Source organism: Phyllostomus discolor, chromosome 8 (genome assembly GCF_004126475.2).
Source record: "Phyllostomus discolor isolate MPI-MPIP mPhyDis1 chromosome 8, mPhyDis1.pri.v3, whole genome shotgun sequence".
NCBI classification, from domain to species: Eukaryota; Metazoa; Chordata; class Mammalia; order Chiroptera; family Phyllostomidae; genus Phyllostomus; species Phyllostomus discolor.
Window position 1 is genome coordinate 600,238 of NC_040910.2, and position 20,242 is coordinate 620,479.

Consider the following 20,242-nt stretch of genomic DNA (forward strand, 5'->3'; position numbering starts at 1 on the left):
GCTGCGGCCCTTGCACGCTGGCCTCCGGGGGCCGTGGGGGGAGCCCGAGGGACTGTGTGGCTCACAGACGCTCGGCAAGGGGCGGAGAGCGTCCCGAAGAGCAGAGTGCAGCTGGAAAGGGACAGCAGGTGAGACCTCCCTCTTGAGACCCAGAAGTTAACTCACGCGCGTGTGCGCGTGCACGTGCACGTGCCTGCTCTCAAACACTCCGGCTGTGAGTGAAACGCTCTGGGACCGAAAAGTAGCTTCAGCCGTGAGGCCTCTTCTCCCGAGCGGAGTGCGCACGGAGCCCCTGAGGCTCCGACGAGACAGAAAGCCGACGCGGCCCTCGGAGCAGGGCTCCGCCTGGCGCTCAGGCCCCTGCCGTGCCGCCGGCTCGCGGCTTACATTCAGTCACGGCACAGGCACCCGGAACCCAGAGAAAACACACGGGTGGGAACTGCTTCTGAAGCAATGTGCTGTCACTCCCAGGAGTTCCAACGCACGGAGACCCAAGCATTCTGACAAGCCCAGTCCCTCCTTGGAGACTCCACACTGCCCTCCTCTCGCCCGCCGCAGAGGTGGGCTGGGAGGGCACGAGCAGGGGGACATGCGCACCTCCTGATTCCCGGCTTGCTCCCCATCTCCCCCCAAGACGCCCCGCCCCCCCCACCCCCTGAGAGGAAGACCACAGGGAGCCCCCGCAGCGCTCTGAGCCCTGTTACGTACGTCGTAAGCGCCGGCCTTGATCTGCTGGTAGAGCCTGTGCTGGTCTTCGTCCCAGAACGGGGGGTACCCCACCAGCAGGATGTACAGGATGACGCCTGCGGGGATGGGCACATCGGCTCGTTAGGCCACCGGGCCGGCAGCGAGCCCCCGGACGCCCACAGGACACGCGGAGGGAGGGGCCGGGCCGTGGGGGCGCCCCGGGCAGACGTGTGTGTAGGGGCAGTGGAGCAGGGCCACACCGTCCGGCCATCAGGCCTGAGCTGCTGACCAGCCCAGCAGGTCACCTGAGGACGGCACCTGCCTGCCCTTCCGGGCTGCACGCTCTTTGGCGCCCCTGAACGTTTCTGTGTGCGACCGGCCTGCAAAGACTGCTGGCACCTCTGTTCTGCCAGAGTGGCCGAGCACCAAGACTGCGTGTGCGCCCGGTCACGGCTGCAGGGCTGGGGAGCTGGGGGCCTCCCTCACCCCCACACTCGCCGCCCAGCAGGCCCCTGGCCGGGCGGAGGGAAAGGGGAGAACACAGGAACTAAGTGAGGCGTGGGGAGGGGCAGGCAGCGCGTGGCCCAGGATAAAGTCGGCAAAGACTGCAGGCCATCTCAGGGTCCCCGGTCACTACCCAGTCTGCACCCATGGGCCCACCCTCCCGCGTCCAGGGCTCCGGAGCAGCCCCCCAAGCCCCCAGCCCCTCCCCACAGCACCCATCTCTCAGTGCCCGCCTGCTCTACTCAGCAGCGGAAGCAGGCCTGGTGGTGGCTGACTGTGCAAAGAAATCTGCGTTATCGCCGTCGGCATTTAGGTGTGAACAAGGGCACTTTGGGATAGCACTCTGACCCCGAGGCAGTTCAGGGTTCACGCTAAGAAGTCACCCTCAGGGAGGTGGAGAGAGGCAGGGTGGGAAAACACCTAGGATCTCACACGCTAACGAAGGGAAAACCCCAACGGCTTAGGATAGCTGCTCGTGTTTCAGTGAGTTTGCAAACTAGGAAATGTCCTCATCTAAAGTGCACAGGGTTGCAGAAGGGCGCCACAGCCCCACTCGCAGGGGGAGAAGCCACCGGCTCGGAGACGAGCAGGGCTGGGTGGCAGGCGCCCTGCGCACACAGGACGGCTCCCGGGGTGCAGAGGGGCCCAGAGCCCCAGGGCTCCCCAGTCACAGTCCAACAGCACGATGCTGCTGCCGCCAAAGTGACGACAGACAGCGGGGGACGACCCACCCCTACGCTGTGGCGGTGGAGCACTTACTCATGTCTTCAAGCAAAACCAAATCTGGGAAGCTACCTTCCGAGCCAGGGTCTGGGACCAGCTCCTTGCAGGCCCCGCGGCCGGCACCGGAGGCAGAGGGGCCCCGCGAGGCAGGAGGCCCCGCCCTCCCCGACAGCAGCCGGGGCCGCCCACGCCGTCGCCCCAAGGAAATGCTCTGAGCGCGGTCTCACCCCTTTCCTCTCCATCTCCCTCCTGCCTGAGGGGGGTTCCCAGACAGGGAAGAGGTCCCGCGGCAGCCACTTTGGGGGACACAGCAACCCCCAGCCCACCGGCCGCAGGGGCCTGCAAGGAGCTGGCACAGCCGTGGCAGCCGTCAGCCCCCCGGGATGGTCTCCTCCCTGCTTCTCTGGACGCAGCCACTGCCTCCCCCGCCCAACACTCTGGGCCAGCCTCCCAGCTGCGGGGATGCCGGGTGAGGCCAGGAAGGGGCACGGGCAAGGCCTACGGGGGACCCCTGCCCTGACCACATGGCCCTGGCGGCGCCCAGGCAGAAGGACGGCAGCCCCGCAGCCCCACGCAGCCCCCCGGGGGGTCCTTACCGCAGGCCCACATGTCCACTGGCTTCCCGTAGGGGTCCTTCCGCAGGACCTCTGGGGAGAGGTAGCCGGGCGTGCCCGCGAACCCTGCGGAAACAGATGCCCGTGAGCCGGCGCCGATGGGACAAGGCCCCGAGAAGTGGGGACACCGGGTGAACCTTGTTGGGCTCTGTCTGGGTCGTCTTTGCCCCACCGCTCTGGCCTCAGGGGACCGCAGGGCAGAGAGAGCCCCTCCGTCTGTGCAGGGCCTGGCCAGCCCGCACTGTGGCCGGCCCTCTCCCTGTGGGGGCTGGGGCCGCTGTGGGAAGCGGTGCCTCCCCTTACATTACTTCCGGACTCTGCCCTTTGCCGTAGGGGCCATGAGGCGCCGAGAGGCTCCGTCTTCCCGCTGGCCGAGCGGGTGGGAACGAGGTCCCCTTCTCCACGGCCAGGGAGCAGGGGGGTGTGGCTGGGCAGCGAGGGCGGGACCTACTCACCGAACCATGCCTGCTGGTCTCCTTGAACTTCTATGGCCAGGCCGAAGTCCGCCAGTTTCACAGCCGCTCCCTTGGATTTGCTGGCTAAAAGCAAATTCTCAGGCTTTATTTAGAAATGAAAAGAAGAGACTGGAGTGAGAACCTGTCTGGAGGGACCCTGCGCCACCAACAGCACTGTGTGCAAGACTGGGGGGCAGGCACGCACCGCCCTCGCCCCGGAGCCCCCCCGGCCCCGGGGCCGACGGGGTCGGGAGGACAAGCGCTGCCACGTGTGCAGGTGCCGACAGGTGCGCTCACCCCGGACGGCCCTGGCCGGAGAGCGTGCGCGTGGCTCAGGTCCAGGGGCAGGCGTCTGTCCGGACCTGCTCACGTGCTCCCCAGGGCCGCCCGGGGCCCCCACGCGGCCACCACAAGGGCTGAGAAGCCTGGCAAAGCGCAGGCACGGGCGGCAGCGGGAGACGCGGCAACGCGAACGGGAGCTGGACTGATTCACAGACATTTGGCAAAGGAAACTGTGCGAATTAAATCCTAGCTGATTTCAAGAGTTGGGACCCAAATGTGGTGATTTTGATTCCTCAATGTTTCCAAACAATTTCTGTACAAATTTTGGAGTCTTGTTCTGAATTATGTATTAAAATTGCAGTCTTTAAGAATCCGTTTATTCTTAAAGGCAGAAAGAGTACGCTACTATTTGCCAAATGTTATCGTCAGCTTTTCTCCCTTCAGAGGCCGGCTTTCTGCACCGGAACTTGCACGTCTTCAGAGTGTGATCCTAAGCGTTCCTTAGACTCCCGTCTTCACACCTCGGACCGAACGCTGCCGGAAAGGAGCGTTCTCACTTCCCGGCTTTCCCCACTGCTCGGGACCGGCGCCTCTCGTGACAATCGGGCTGTTTCTCCCCCACCCAGTGCCCCCCGGCCAGAGCCCAGGGCACGTGGGGGCTTGGCAGGCAGGCACCGGGCCTGAGCCTTGCGTGGGCCCCACCACCCTGCAGGCCTGAGGACACGGCAGGGGAAGCCGGTTGGGGAGGGCGGCCAGTCCGTGTGCTTGGTGCCGCCCGCTCCCTCCCAGCGTCTGCACGCACGCACGCCAACTAGGCTGGGGCAGACACACCTGAGAGGGCAGCTCACGCTCCCTTCCCCCCGGGACAAGGCCCAGCAAATGCAGAGGTGTGTCTCAGACCGACTCAAAAAAGGTGGGAAACCATGGACCAAAGAAAAGCCAAGACAACTGTCTGAAAATCTAAAAACCGAGTCAGTCAAATTGGTTCTGTTTATATACTGACAAACATCTAATTTCACATTTTTTTCATAAAATTGGATACACCTTTTTTTCTGAATTAGCCAATTCTGCTGGTGGTTCTGACCTTGTTTTGACACAGCCTAAACCAATATTTAATTGATTACTTAAGCGAGCCATGCAAACCAGCAAACGACTCATAACCACACGTGAAGGAATCAGGGGGAGGCTGCAGGAGGAGCTGTCGGCCGGGAGCCAGGCGAGCCCCGGTGGCGGCAGCATCACCGCCATCAGACGCAGCACCAGCAGGACAGCTGAGGCTGTGGGGCCGGCTCGGGGACAACGCCTGAGGGGTGGGCGGACTGTGAGTTACCCCGACGCCAAACTGGGATAACTGAGTTCGGATGCTGGGAGGAAGATGTCTCAAGAATACGAATGATCTTCACGTTGAAATAAGTGTTAGCAGAACCTAACATTCCAGAATACTTGGGAGTCTGGTTATCTCCCAACAGAGTATCAAACCGTGGCATGCTGTTCTTCGACATTGTATTCTTATAACTAAAAAGTTTCTAACGTTAATCAACAGTCTCCAGATATTAATTTATGGAACAAATGGCTGGGAGGAGCCCTGTCAAGCTGTCCCCAAAGTTCGAAAGCCTGGGGGTGTCAGAGGCCCGCGTGATGCTCGCTGTCCTAACTCGCCGCCAGCAGGCCTGTCTGGGGGGGACTTGCGATCGCTCGCGAAAGCGCAGCCACTGTCCGTCTCTCAGGTCGGTGGCAGTGACGTTTGTGGAGCCAATGCCAGTGTCACCATGAACTAACGTTTACAAGCTTGGTATGGCTTCGTTCTTATCGCTCAGTCAAAACACCCTGGGCAGCGCTGCGTGCTTCATGCCCTGCGACAGCGGGTCCCCTCCAGCTGAGCTGAGGTGGCCGCCCCAGGCCTCGCTGGGCAGGCCCGCCGGCCAAGACAGGCCCTGGGGCTCCCCGTGTGCCCGTGAGTCATGCAGGAAGCCACAGCCCCGCTGGCCCCGGGGTCAACCCTGACACCCATGATGGCTGCGCCGTGGCAGTTACATGCAGGGAAAGGCTAGGCAATGTCAAGGTCACTTTATAAGTTTAAACATTACCAGCCCTGAAATGGCTTCATGTTTATGCGTATCTTTTAGGCAAACCTAAAATATGGAATTATGGAATGCAGCCTGGAAAATTAGGATGATTGACTTTAATGAGATTTGCTTTATATTACACAGGCGGCAAACACAAGGCCCGCGGGCCAAACCCGGCCCAGCACCGTGTTCCTACCCGGTGGCAGTGCCGAGCTCTCACTTAACGGTTAAGGGCAGTCACGCCCATACAGGCCTGAAGTTACACTCGGCCCTTGGAAGGCAACCACAAGACTCATGTGGCCCCCGGCGCAAATGAGTTTGACACCCCCGCTTATAAAATGTTTCATCACAAGACTGCTTCTAGTCAATGGCTAGCTTCAATGAAGCATTAGGAATATCACACAGATCTGACTTACACACAACCTCTGGAACATACCAGCCTGACTAACCCCATCACCCTGTCCCACGACCCGTACAGCCCCCACCTCCAACACACACTGCACTACCAACGGCCAGTGGTGAGGGGGCGAGTTCAAATTCTGAGTGACGACAGGAGGAAAATTCGTCTCATATTCCAAAAAAAGCCGAGGTAGGAACACCTCTCAGCTACCGGGGGTCACGCCCTTAAAAAGGGCGCCTGCTGCACCCCGTTGGCTGCTATTCCCGGACCTGGATTTCCTGCCGCCAGCGAGGAGAACGAGCCCAGAAGCGCGGGCCTTCCCGAGCGGCGGTGGGTGAGCGTGGGCCCCGCACCCTGCAGGACACGGGCCGCTGATGGCCCGGAACGAGGGTGCGGGCCAGGGTGCGTGCCCGGGCTCAGTTGCTAGCACGCGGGCCCTTGGAGCGGAGCGACTAGTCTCTGTCCCAAACACCCGTTCTAAGGAGTGGCACCGGCCGGCAGTGCACGGGGACCGTGCCCGCCAGGCTCTCGAACGAGAACCCGTCCGAATCGGCGCTCCTTTATTCCCTGTGACCTTGTGGTCGTCACCTGTCACCGCAGCCTGTCTCCGACCAGTACTTTCCTGGTTGCGGTGCTCGCCCGAGGTGCGGCCTTCTTTCCGCTGGGAGGACGGCAGCGCACGCTCCGCACGGTCGCAAGTGGCCTGCAGAACACCTGCACAAGCGGTGTGGCCCGCAGGCCCGCGCACAGAGGTCTGCTCGGCCCCGGCTCCGACGGGCCGTGCGGGGCGGGACGGCCGGCAAGTGTTTGTTCTTCGCTCTTCGCAGCCGACAGCCCGTCACGGCTCACCGATGACCAGCGGGAGTCGCAGCGGCTCACGGACAGTCCGTCTGTTGGCACCCAAACCCACCGTCGGGCTGACGGGGCCTGCGTTAGGGGCCCGGCGCCCTCCGCTGCCGGAGCCTCCCTTCCGGAAGGCTGTGGCCGGTGCCTTGCCGGGCCCTAGACAGGGCCCTGTTACTTCACACACCAGCCTATTCCCCAACTGCGTTCCTCCCGCACTCCACAGGAGAGCTGGAAGCGACCTTGTTCTCTTATTCCCAGCTCTGGGAGATCTATGGGTGGGATTAAAAGGAATCCTCTGGTTAGCTAAACCTAGAACCATTGCCCACCTAATTCTTAATATTGCTGGCAAAATTATTTCCCACCACTGTTGACCTCTTCTTTGGTCTCTATGAAAGTTTCAATTCACTGAGCTGAGCTGAGAAGTAGCAGTGACCCCGGAACCAAACTACGTGGGCACACACCTATGGCCTCCCCGAGTGGCAGGAACAGGTCCTGTCCATCAAGGTCACTGCAACCCACCCTGGGCAACCCACGGCCACCCGAGTGCCCTGCACAGGAAGGGGCTGTGAGCATCCCTAAGGGAGATCAGCACAGGGACATGGAGGCTGTTGGACAAGGGGCAGGCATTACTGGTTTTACAACTAAGGCCCTGCCTTGATCCCTACCCCTCCAAAGGGGCAGGTGTGGAAACCAGGACTCGGCCCCGGGAGCTCACTTCCGTCCTCCCTCGTGTCACAGGAGAGGGACAGAGACGCGCCCCTGGAGAGCGGTGTGCCGGGCGATGCTGCAGCCTGTCTCCAGGCAGCCAGCCTCCCTGACGTCCCCCGCCTGAGTTTTTAATTAGCGGCTTTAGCTCATGTGTCAGAAAATATCTTCTTCCGCACGGCTCCCCTGCCGGGCCTGCTGCCATCTTGGATTAGAGCCCCGGCCAGGGCGGGCAGGGCCTGGCTGAGCTGGACGCTGACACCCGTCCACAGCACGGCCCGGAACCCGCGACCCAGGAGCCACTGGAGGAGGGTGCTCGCTCTCCCCACGTGAGCTCTGAGTGTGCTAGTGACTGCACGGCATGCAGAAACGTATTTCCAGTGACAGACCCATCGAGCAGAGCGCCTGGTAAACGGCACAAACGCGTGCACGCCCACGCCCACACACGTCCGCTTACAGAGAAAACTGGCTCTGTGGTTCTGAGAAAGTGAGAGCAGAAGGGGCTCTGACTGTGCGTGGCTTGAAAGGAATTTTTGAAGTGATCACCAAAAAATGAGTTTTCAAAGGAACACACTGTTTTTCCTTTTTTCCGGTGGGCAAATTTGGTAAGAGTTAGCAATGAGCACGGGCCTATTTTGGCTGTCCAAAGGAAAACACCACTAACCACATCTTTGCTTGTGACATTTGAGGCTCTCAGATTCAAACTAAAGACGAAAGAAGACTCCAGACAACTAAGGCAATGTTTTGCTTACGAATCGCATCTCCAGTAACTCACTACGGACCTCAGCGACAACTCTTCTCGGACACGCTACACGGATGTCCTTGCGACTGGAGGGGTCTGCACGTGAGCAGCCGGCTACGGTCCCACTGAACACGCACAGTCGGATGCTGGGGCCCTTGCTGGGTGAGCTGTGCGCACCCCTGGGAGGGCCGAGCCTCTGGACTGAGAGCCACAGCAGCACCCACGGTGCCCCCGTGCACGTGCGGCTCACCCACCGCCGTCTCCTCTCCTGCTTCCAGGCCTTCCCTTCCTCCCTGGAACCCCAGGCCAAGGCTAGAACGCTGAGAGGTCTTCCCCACTCACTTTCCAAATGATCCAAACTCTGCTCATTGGTGATATGAGAAGCTGAGCAAAGTCTTTTGTTTTACTTTTCTCCATCTGACTCAAAAGGCACGCGGGTCTCGGTCCCGGGAATGTCAGTAAATAAGGAACCAGGAAGCCTCAGGGTCCTCCGAGCTCCTGGGGCTGAGACTCCAGGGTCCGGCAGGCGGCTCTCCGGCGCCCAAGCACAGGGGCCGAAATCGACCCAGTAACTGAGTTTCAGCGCACCTCACAATGTGGTGACCGCTGACATCACGCTGGCTGTGGAGCACAGGCTGCGAGGCAGTGTGTGCGACCAGCGTCCACGGGCAGGTTCGGAACGAGGAGGGTGTCTGTGCGACCAGAGCCCCACCAGAGGCCGCCTCCGCTCTGGTTTAGGGACGAGCTCCTCCCTGAAGGAAACGGACCAGGCGTGCCGTCCCGGCGGGAGAGGGACTGCGCTGCGCCCTGAGCAGCGTGAGGGCACCCAGCGCGCGGAGCGCCTGCCTCTGGGACACAACCGCACTGACCGGCGTGCGGGCAGCACTCACCTGCAGGTCCCGGTGGACCACGCCCACCTGCTGGCAATGCAGGGCGGCCTCCAGGGTCTGCTGAGTGCAAGGACTGCATGCAAACACCAGGCGCATCGTTAGTCCCAGCCGCACGGAACCCGGGGGCCGCCGCCGCCGAGACCGCCGGCGGTGCTGGGACGCCCGCCGGGAGGGACACATTGCTCCTGCGTAGCGACCGCCGCCTCAGAACAGGCAGGGTCCTGCCGGCCAGGGGCCCGGCTGGGGGTCCCCTTGTCCTGAAAGAGCCACCTTAGAGAGCCCTCGTGTGACCCTGGAGCTCTCTCCCAGGCGCTCTTGGGAGATAAATCAGGACACAGATACACTTCTCTCTAGAGCCGCTGTGCTCCCCCCCCCGGCCCCCCCAAGCAGCTGCCCACTCTCTCCCGCTGTTTTCTGCGTGTCCCTTAGGAGCCGTCACCTGAGCAGTCGGGCTCGGGTGGGGCCAGGCCAGAGACCTCGAGGCCCGGCGGCTCCGCCCCCTGGCGTGGCAACCCCCTGCCTGCGGGCCCGGCCGACTCAGGAGCAACGTGCAGCCAGTGCTCCTGCCGCGGCCACCGGCAAGTGCACTTCAGTCTGCAGGCGACACGCATCACGGGCCAGGTCTCCGTGGGGCGTTCGGGAAAACCTGCCCCCAAACCGCCTCTCGGTTCACGTTCACCGCCTGGACACGGGACAGGCGTGCCCCGCACCACCCTCCCCCTGCTGCCGTGATGCATGTTTGGCCTGCAGACAAGCAGCTGAAGGGGCCTCATGCATCGTCACGTCACCAGCCAGCCAGTGCAGGGGAGGTCGGGAGCAGCGAGGGACCCCTTTCAGTGCCGCCCTCTGCCCTTCCCCAAACACCCCCACCCCCTCCAAGTCAGATGTGCAGACTCCAGGACTGACCTTCAGGTCCCTGTGCACAATGCCGTTCAGGTGACAATGGTTCACGCTTTCTAGAATCTGCTGTATGCAATGACTGCAAAGACACAAGGGCAGGAGAAAGGGACAGTGTTGTGAGGCACCTGACCTCTCATTAAACAAACACAAAAATTACACCTTTTTTCCATTGTTTGGCTTGGCACTGCAATTAAGTAAGCTGAATAAAGCTAACTCTGCTGCTAACGACAATGGTGTCCAGCAGGGTCGGTGGTGCATCCCCACAAAGCAACCTGGGCTGCACTTTGTCCACCATGACCACAACCCCACCACGGGGGGGGGGGGGACGCAGGTCCAGGTTTCCGTTCCCGTTTCGGAGAGGAGGTGCACCTGCTTCCCATCGTGCTCTGGGAAACTCTCCAGGGACAGAAAACGTGTGGGTGTGTCTCAGACACACCTGAGCTCTTCCCAGCCTGAGGTCACAAATAAGCTCAGGTGTGGAGACAAGAGGATGAAGCGGCAGGAGAAGCGAGGGTCGACAGAGGGACACGGCCACCCGCTGCCTCGGAAACGCCGCCCCGTGTGGAGCGCGTCGGTGGGGAAAGCCACACGAGCCCGTGGCGACGGGGGGGTCAGAGTCGGCCCCCGGGGCGCGTCAACCCTGTGCAGCTGGGCGAGACTCTGGGGAGGGGCTAGGGGTGGACGGAAACAGACGTGTACAATGTAAGCCCCTGTAGCACATTTCCATGCGGGTCTACCGCCTGTTGCATGCACAGTTGACGCTGTTCTTAGTACAGGTCCCCTGATGTCAAAGGGACTGCCAAGTAACCTGGAGGGAGACCACCGACTGACGGCCGCATGGTCCCTGCCCTCTGACCGTGTGGGGCGCGTCCACCACGCAGCGGGCCTGGGCTCCGTGCGCTCAGGCATAGTGACCACGGCTGCAGTCATGCCGTCCCAGGTGAGGCCCGCAGTGCAGTGGGGACATGCCCCCCCGCTGAGTGTGCAAAACAACAGGACTCCAGAGTGAACTCGCGAGTGACGAGAGTAAGTGCCTCTAGTTTTCCACACGCGTCTGTCAAGAACTGAGGCGGACAGAGACCCCGTGGAAGTCTGCTGGGGGGCACCCGCGAGGCCTCACACTGGCTGTTCCTGCTGCCCAGCTCCCCCGAGAGCTGGCAGTGATCTAAGTCACTGGACACTCTGTGATCACATTCGCTTTGTCCCCTTTTTGAGGAATTTCGCTTCTGTTTCTCCAACCACAGGCACAGGTCACTGAGCCTAATGACTCATAGAAAACAAAGAAGTAAAAAACGGTTCTTGCTAAACGACTGCTGCCACGTTTCCTAGTGAGAATGGGCTGCGTTCCTAGCTTCCTGAGGGGCCCAGGCAAGAACAGACCCTGGCAGGGTCCTGGCGGCAGAGCGCGCTCTTCGTGCTTGTGGTGGGGAAGAGAACGTTTTCTCCTTCGCCCTGCGGTGAGCTCCCACGCCTCCAGGAAGCTCCCCAGGGCCCCCCTGCTGTCTGTGGGCCTCCGGACAGGGAAACGGCCTCCCAGTGGCAGCCCCAGCCCACCCACAGCCCCGTGCACGGCCTCGGGAGAGGCGCCCCCCCCCCCCCCCCCCCAGGGCACGGCATTCTCCCTCAGCTGCTCGGAAGCCCCTCCAGAGGCCCCTGGGAGGACCTGGGGGAGCTGAGCCGGTGACGATCCCCTCCTCAGAGTGTGAGTGACACTGAGCTTCCTACTCAACTTTGGCAGTGAAATCCCATGAAAAACCCAAGAGCGCGGTCACACGCAGAGGAGACGCACAGGTGCCACAGCAGCGCACTGGAGCGGAGTGCGGACCAGAGACAGAGGGAGCTGTGCAGGTGCGGGCACCGCTCTGGGCAGGGCCGGCAGGTGGGCTGGACCGGCCCGAGGAAGCCCTGAGAGTACCGGAGGCCCCTCCCAGGGGCCTGTTCTTATTGCTACCCGCGAGCCGGGCTCCCGGCCCGTTTTCAGAGTAAGCGCCAGCCCCACAGCTCCGGGAGGGTGCCGGGGAGCGTGCACGCCACCCGGCCTCAGCTCTGCCTGAGCACGGAGACCAGTGCCCGCTCACGCCAGAGCACCGCCCTCCTGCAGCCTCGGAGGTCTCACAGGAGACCCAGTGTTGGCCGTCCTTAACTCCACACAGAGCAAGCGAGAGCTCCAGGGCTGCACAGCTGACAGTGACCTTCCAGCTGGCGACGCTCTGCGGGGCCCAGGCGCTCGGGGCCTGCTCCCCTGCCCCGGTCGCAGCCGCTGGTCACTGGGCATGTGCTGGCTGCGACCCAGGAGCCGAACTTGTCATTGTGTTTCTTCTGATTAACTGACATGGAAATGAAAGAGCCTATTTCCTTTCCTCTCCTTTAATTCTGCACGAAAGTGACCAGGGCACACTGGGCCGCCCAGGACCTAGAGGCCAGGGGAGGCCACCGCGGGTCTCTCTCACTGGCTAAAGGAGTTTGTGTCTGTGGTGGGAGTCGTTCCAGTTGGGCTTTAGTAAAATACAGTGTGCGTTCTGACAACAGACACTAGGTGCTAGGAAGCTTTAGACCAGGTTCACAGATTGTTTTCCCCAAAGACTCATCCTGGAATCCCGAGGAGGGAAAGCGTCTGTGTTGGTGAGAGGAGGCACGGCCAGCGCCGTGCTCCCACGGCAGCGGCAGGGCCTCGCAGCCGTGCGGGGGTGGGGTGGGGGGGGTGCTGGTGTCCCCGGTGCCGGGCACTCACCTGGCATCGGCCTCGCTGTAGTATTCTCTCGCCACAATGTCTTCAAACAGCTCTCCCCCGGTAACTCTGTGAAAGGAGAAACAATTAGACACCCACGGTTTTGAACCCCGTTCATACAGAATTTTTGTTTTCAGTTTATTTAAAAAACCATTACTGGAACGTGTAGTGTGTTAAAACACTGTAAGAACAAGATTCACAAGGGTCGGCCTAGGAGCATGAACGTCTCCACCTTGTCTGCAGGCCTTCCCTCGCCAGACCCAGGCACACAGAGCTCCCTGCACCGCGGACACGTCCCGGGACTGATGTGCAGAAGGTGGCCTCAGTGAGACTCTTGCTCAGGTCCTCTGGGGTCCTGTCCTCCGAGGGGAAGGCCGGTGGCCCTGTCCACTGCCCCAGGGTGCCTGGACCTCGGTCTCTGTCCTTTAAGCCGTGGCGGGACCGGTGGCTGCTCTGAGCCCCCACACGATCGAGCCTGCTGGGCGCACGGCCAGGACCCCACAGAGGCACCCGGCTCTGTCGCTGCTCTGGTGGAGGAGCTCAGCCACCGCGTCTCACCCACCTCTGCCCCTCGGGGCCGTGCAGCCACGTGGAGGCCGAGCCTCCGCACGCCCACACCGGCCGTGTCCTTCCCGGACACGGAGACCACGCAGGTGCGTGTGCCGGCGGGCGGCCGAGGGCACACCGCTCGCGTCCCTGCTCCTCACCTCACGCGCTCACCGCCACGCCCCGTCTACCCGCTGAGACGCTGCTTCTGCCCTCTCGGCACCAAGCCGTCACCACGTGGCCCCCCGACCATGCGCCCACGTTACACGGAACCCATGGAGCACAGCGGGCTCCAGATCCGGAGAGGCTCTGGCGAAGGGACAGGCTGTCCCGGGACGAGGTTCCCCACCGACGGAGCGGGAAGACTCCGAGGCCCGCCCGCCTGCTCTCCGCTCTGCCAAGTGCCAGCCGCCCGCCCCCGGCTCGAGGTCACAGGGGACGACTCCAGCCGCCCTCACGGTCACCGCGGGGCTGTGAGGGTTCCAGGGGGTTCTCACCGCCCCTCCCACCGGGCCCTCCAGCATCGAGGCGCGTGGCAGGATCCGTGGGCTGGGGTAGGTGGTTCAATCTACCGCTTTAGTTATGCCTCAGTCTTTAGTTGGCTCATGTTAATTTATAAAAATACATATAATCTTGGCTAGTTTTGCTCAGTTGGTAGGTGCTGAGAGATAAAGGGCAGTCAGATTTTATGATTCAGTTTCAATGTGACATCGTAGACCAGGGACTGTACTCCAGTCTTTACAGAAAGAACTGCGTACAGAGCCGGACAGAGCCCTGCACAGAGGCTGAAACTCCCACCCCGGCCCCTCCCCTCCCAGCCCCGGGGGCGTCCACAGTGGAAGACACCGTCTTCTTTTCCGAAACAAGGGACCGACCTCCTTGCATTTTGTTCTGTTTTACGGCCAAACACCATGGCCGTGGTGACTCAACCTGTGTCCGTTCAGGGTTCTCGGACACACGCAGCCGGCGCGCACGGTGGCAGAGCACCGGTGCTCAGGGGGTAACTGCGCCCCCGGGTTTGGTTCTTCAGCTATCGGGGCGTTCTGTGCTGCCAGCGTTGACGGGAGGTGAGAGCAAGCACGTAACTGAACGTAAACAGAAATGGTCTTTCACAGCACGTTCGTTAAATCGCTGCAACACGTCAACATTGTAAACGTACCAGAGAGGTGCTCTGACAAAGTTCGCACTGGTTCTTTAAGACCACGTTTTCTTAAACCTGGGTGTCACTATTTCTCTAATCAGACGAAGAGCCAAAAAGCAATTAAAACCTAAAGATGCCTGGGTGTTCCTGCCTCAGCTCACACGGACTGAGGTGCTGCTTGCTGTGTTCAGGTCAGGTGCAGGGCAGGTCTGCCTGAGCTCGGACTCGCTGCCACGGGGCCGCGGGGGGCCGACAGCCCAGGACAGCCCCCACCCGGGGGACGGGCCCCGGCGGCCGTGGAGGCTGAGGAGGGCCAGGCGGTCACGGGCAGGCCCCGACACAGTGGGCACTTACTCCAGGCTGACGAGAGTCAGTTTTCCAAGATCTGCCCGACCCCCAGGAGGAAGGCTGTGCTTCCACTTTTAAAAGGTGTCAGTCACCAAACACTCAGTGTGAAAGTAGAGGTGAGATGCTTTCCTCACAAAGAGGAAGGAGCCAGAATCAACCACTACGACGCTACTGACCTCCCGGCATGTGAACAACGCTCCATGAGGGGGGAAAAGAGGGGCGAGTCACGAGTCACATGCCAGGCTCTCGCTCAGAAGGGACCCCACGAAGAGAGCCTGGAGCCTCAGCACGCGCTGAGCCGGAGGGTGCAGCTCCGGCCTCTGCCCGAGTCCATGCCTCTCCCCTGCCACGAGAGCTCCGTGCTCTGGGAGAAACCAACGGGTGACGCCGTCAAACATCTGGTGCTGGCCTGGATTTGCTAAGAGCCGCCGGGCGTCCCTGGGGAATTGCCCAGCACTCTGTCTGCAGAGCGAACTCGCCCTGGCTCCGCTGAGTAGACGTGCGGGGAGCAACGCCAAAGAGGCCAGGGGCACGCTCACCCGGCCTCTGAGACACCGGGAGTCCCGGGGCTCGGCCTCCTGCCCCGGCACGGCCTCTCTGGCCGGTGCTGCTGCCTCTACGAGTCCCGAAACACTGACCTGACCTGCCCGTGGCTCTCAGGGAGCGCGTTTTTGCTGCAGACCCCAAATCTAGAAGGACCTGCAGCTTCGGCCTGTCCTTGGTCCCCACGCAGGCCGCCTGGCTAGAGTTGGCTGGGCGTCCACACCTAACGCAGCAGGCCGTGCCCAGACGGGCAGAGCCCGGTGCTGTGCAGGGTGCTGGCTGCTCCCCAAGAGGACACCGGCAGGGCAGGAAGGAAGCGTGCATGGGAACAAACAAAGCTGCCGGCCAGGGGTCCCGCCTCCGGCTGAGGCAGCGCCGCACCCTGTGTCTGCCAGTGCACACACGGTCGTGTCACCAGCACATGCGACCCAGGGAAGGTGTCCCTGTCACTCCCTCATGCTGCGCGCCTCCTGTATCACCCAGAAGCTTCCATTCAAACACTTGGGCTTCAAGGAAAAACAAGATAGAATATATTGATGCCTACACTTGAGAGACTGAATTATAGGAAAACCAAAGAACAGGAGCTGTCATTTAAATCAGCAACCAAGGGACTGGCTTAGGCCAGGACTGATGGGACAGCGCGTGAGGTCCCAGCGTCCAGGGAGCGACAGGGCTTGTAGGCGCAGCGCCCTACATGGGGAGCAGAACGTGCCGCTGGGGTGCCGGACAGTGCCCGAACTTGGAGCGCAGCCTGCTGCCCGTGCGCCCCCAGCCTCGGCCAGGGCAGGGCAGGAAGGCTCCCGAGGTCAGAGGTCCAGCTTTGCTTGTGAGGTGGGGGGCCGGGCCCTGCCCGGGGGCAGCGTGGCCCTGCCGTCCTGCCTCCAAAAGCTGGGGCTCGCCACGTGGCCTAGAGCGGGGTGGTCTCGGCTTTTATCATGGGTTCCTAACGCTCAACAGCTGGGCGGCCACGCCAAGTGTCCTCCTGAGGGCCCACGAGTCTCCCTCGTCGGGACAGGGGCCCCGCGGTTCTCGGCAAGGGCTCCCTGGCCGGGCTGGGACAGCTGTCTCTACTGTGTCCTGCACCCGCGACACAGCCTGCCCTGGGGAACCGGGCGCGGGGGCCTCACGTCCATGTGTCTGCTCCGCCTGCTGCACCTGGCTCCCTTGGGAAACCCTGATCTCTCCCGACACCTGCTCGGGGGACGGCAGCCACCAGGAAGAGCCGGCAAACCAGCACCGCCTCCTCGGAGACAAGGCAGCGGTCCCTGTGAAAGCTCCACCGTAGCCCAGGCTGCTCTCTGCCCCGGTCGCTATGAAGCTTGACTCCTCCCTCAGGTGAGACTGCCCAGACAGGTGCTGCCAGACCACTTCCCGCTGGGCCTGAGATTTTAGGAGGAAGTCACGCTTCTGGTTTCCCTTGTCCTAGCCTTGCCCCTGCTTCCCAGCAGCAGCTGGGTGTCCAGGCTAACACAGCACGCAGCTCGGTGAGAGAGAGGTAACACGGTCTTCGTTCCCTGAGGACGTGACTGTCTACGCAGAAAATCTGAAGACAGACCAAAAACTTCTGGTACTAAGCAGTCATGACAGATTGCAGGATGCAAGGTCAACATGCAAAAGTTCACTGATCCATAGTAAGTTACATACCTACTATAAATTAGTGAAATTGAAATAAAAAACACTCTACCATTTACGTTACACCCCCCGAATGAGACGCCTAGGCATGAGTCTGGTCAGGTGTGTGAAAGAGCTACAGGGCAAAGCGACCCCACTCCGACGAGACATCCCCGAGAAGACCCACACGCGGAGGGGCTTCCATGCCAATGACAGGGAGACTCGTCGTCAAGACGCCAGCTCCGACCTCCACCTGCAGATTCCAAACAGCTCCCGTCACAACCCCGGCAAGGTGCGGAGTGGGCCCTGACGAGCTGACTCGCAGGTCTGCGTGGAGAGGCCCAGGCCCAGAGCGGCCGCCCGCACAGCAGGGGACAGGCGGGCGGGGGGCAGGGCGCCCTGGCCGGCTGCCAAGCGGCAGTGGAGAGACAGGCAGCGTGGTGCTGCCGAGAGGACGGCGCGCAGCCCCACAGGTGCAGCGACTGCTCTCTGACGGCAAGGGGCCGAGGCCACACAGCGGAGCAGGGACTGTGTCCCGCACGGGGCTGGAGCCGCTGGATGTCCGTGGGCAGCAGCACGAGTCCAGACACAGGCCTCACGCCCTTCACCGCAGTTAATGCAAAACGGATCGAGGGCCCAAATGCAACACACAAAACCCTGCCACTGCCAGCAGGTGACCCAGGAGAAAACACAGACGACCTCAGGTCTGGCAGTGCCTTTCACAGACAGCGTCAAAGGAACACCCGGGAACAGAGGAACTAACAAGGCGGTTACAGTAACAGCAGAAACCTCTGTGCCGCAAGTGCCGGCGCGAGAGGCGCAGTGCCGGGCTGAGAGGAGGCCCTGGCAAAGGCGGCTGACGGAGACCTGCTACCCCAAGTGCACAAACAACTGTTAAAACTCTGCAGTTAAAAAAAATGAGGGAAAGGCCTGAAGAGATACTCACCAAAGAAGACACAGAGAAGGCAATGAGCACATGACAAGATGGGCCACATCACAGGCAACTGAAACCCCGCACAGCTGCCAGGCCCCCCCAGCCCGGGGCGCTGACCACACCGAGGGCCGGGGGCCCGCGGAGCAGCAGGAGCGGCAGGAGCCTCCCTCGCTGCCGTGGGACCCGACGTGGCGCGGCCGCGGGGAAGGCAGCCGGCAGTTCCTTCCGAGACGAAGCATGCTCACACGACCCAGCGGTGGTGCTCCTTGGTGTTTGTCTTTGCAGGGGATCTGAAAACTCAGGTCCACACAAAACCTGCACACGACGTTTACAGCAACTTCATGCATAATCGTCGAATTTGAAAGCAACCGAGATTATACTACATAGGCTTTAAGAGGAACAAAATGTGCTTGAATGGTAGGCAGAGCCCTCGACCCCCTGAAAAGGCTCACTACTCCCTGGAGAACACGCGGTGCAGGTGTGTCCTGTGAGGTGCAGGACAGCACGCTCAGCGCAACGGGGGGCTCGCACCGCACGCCCGCGAGGCCGACCGAGCACCTGGGGCACCCGGAGCACCCGGAGCACCCGCCCGATGTTCCCACGGCCACCGTGGGACGGGCCCACCACGCCTGCGGAGTCTGGACGCCCACTGCGCACCCTGCGGGAGGCAGAGGACGGCCGGCCCACCCGGGGCAGGAGCCTGCGGTCGTGTCCGAGGGCGAAGGGGCCGTCCCCCCTCCCATGAGCTCACGGCAGGCCCGGCACGGGGACAGGCCCGGCACGGGGACGGCGCGCCCTGTGTGTGCGTGTGCTGACTGAGGTGCCCCACGTGGGACTCTGTCTGTGCACCCCGGCCCTTCCCGTGCCCCCGACATCCCGGACCCAGTGCGCGTGGCCCTCGGGGCCTGGAGACTCCGTTCGGAGCTCTCCGCCGCAGGCCCACACCGTGGGGTCCTCAAGGTGGCCCAGCCCCTCTCCGGCGGAACGTCTGCAGAACGGGGTGCTGTCCGACTCGGACGGCCCTCCAGTTCCGACACGACCGATGAAACTGTCGGCTCCCCAGGCCGAGGGGTGCAGCTTGAAAAAGCATGTTTCGTATCACAGCAATGCCAGAATGTGCAGAAATGAAAAATACACACAGAAGTACGAAGCATGTATCTTGACCTGGACTTCCGTGTGGCACCACAGGCTAGGAGGGGCGGGCGGCACCACCCCACGCCCCCCGGAGTTCCTCCCCGAACGGGCCACAGTGGGACGTTTACTCAATCCTTTAAAGTCGTGCAAAACACTGCTTCCCCCGAACATCAGGCACAGCGCCCTACACTCTGGAGATACACAGTGTGTGTCTAATGAATAGCACATAGCACATCTCACATGGGGAAAACACAAGTACTTCAAAATGGAAAGAAAGAAGTACTTCATGTACCAAGAGGTGCTTTTATTAGGGGGAAAATGTCCTTTTTGAACATGCAACAACAGCATTTTTCTCTAATAGTTTGGAATCCTAGGAAATTTCCTAATGCTTAAAAACGGCACCAGCAGTCTCACTAACCCCACAGAACTCTCAGGCCGCAGAGGACAGCGTGGCAGCCCCCACGAGAGGAAAGGGACCGAGAGCGAGCGCGCCCCGGGGTCACCCGGTCCCGGGGCCTCCCGTGCGGTGCGCACGGCAAGGCTCAGGGCAGAGGCCGTGCTCTGCGCTCAGCCCTGGCCTCTCCGGGACCCACACCCCAGTCTTCTCGCTCTGGGTCGGCGCGCTTCCCGGCAACCCTCAGCCCGGCCTGCCGACTGCCCCACCCCCCACCGGGGTCCCGCCTCACGCCCTGACTGAGAGCGCTTCACCCTCTGCACTCACAGCACTGAGGGGCTGCACTAACCCAACCCCGCACTCACTCACCTTCAGACGTCTGTCACACGACAGTGTGTTTCTTCGCTGTCCCCAAACATCATGCAGCGATGTTAGAGACTGTCCCTTCCGTGAATTTACTGTAATTATGTACAACTATTTCTCTATTATTGGGCCCTTAAGCATGGACTGTAAATTGAAAAAAAGCATCTTTAATGCAAACTAGCCTCCCCGCGGGCAGGAGCAGGACGGGAACGCCAGGGCGCGGTACTCACAGGTCAAACACCAGGTAGTGGAAGCCTTCCTCCGAGATGCTGTCGTGCAGCCGCACTGGAAGAGAGGGGAGAGAGGGCGACCATGTTACCTGGGCACCGGCGACTGACCGCAAGTCTCCCCGCCAGCTGCCGCCGCACCCCCCCCGCCCCAGTGCGGCCCCTGCTGGGTCAGTATCCCTGGCAGCCGGCGGGGGCTCCCAGAGACCCTGGGAATTGTCACCTGTGTGATCACAATCGAGCTGATAAACTCCAACCCCCAGGCATACAGGCCTCCTGCCACGTCCACTCTAGAAAGGCAGTCCCACCCCCTGCAGATGCCACCCTGGGCTGGCCGGCGGAGCCTCTTCCAAGTCCCCTCCAGAAAGCTCTCCGAGGTGGACTCTGCATCTGCACCCTGTGGGGGCGGCTGGCTGCGGGCATGGTGCAGAGCAGGCCCGGGCCCTGGGTCCATCTCCC

General features: G+C 61.8%; 1 protein-coding gene across 7 annotated transcripts in view; it reads right to left on the bottom strand.

Annotated features, from left to right (window-relative positions):
- The window catches only part of CAMK2D (calcium/calmodulin dependent protein kinase II delta), a 113,551-nt gene that overhangs the window by 19,062 nt on the left and 74,247 nt on the right, over positions 1 to 20,242 (bottom strand). For all 7 annotated transcript variants that reach the window (XM_028520229.2, XM_036031768.1, XM_036031767.1 and 4 more), the window contains exons 4-9: positions 19,787 to 19,841; positions 12,546 to 12,611; positions 9,821 to 9,893; positions 2,984 to 3,086; positions 2,511 to 2,594; positions 709 to 803 (exon numbers count right to left, since the gene is read on the bottom strand). In XM_028520229.2, the coding sequence (XP_028376030.2) occupies positions 709 to 803; positions 2,511 to 2,594; positions 2,984 to 3,086; positions 9,821 to 9,893; positions 12,546 to 12,611; positions 19,787 to 19,841 (476 nt within the window). The remainder of the gene's footprint in view (positions 1 to 708; positions 804 to 2,510; positions 2,595 to 2,983; positions 3,087 to 9,820; positions 9,894 to 12,545; positions 12,612 to 19,786; positions 19,842 to 20,242) is intronic.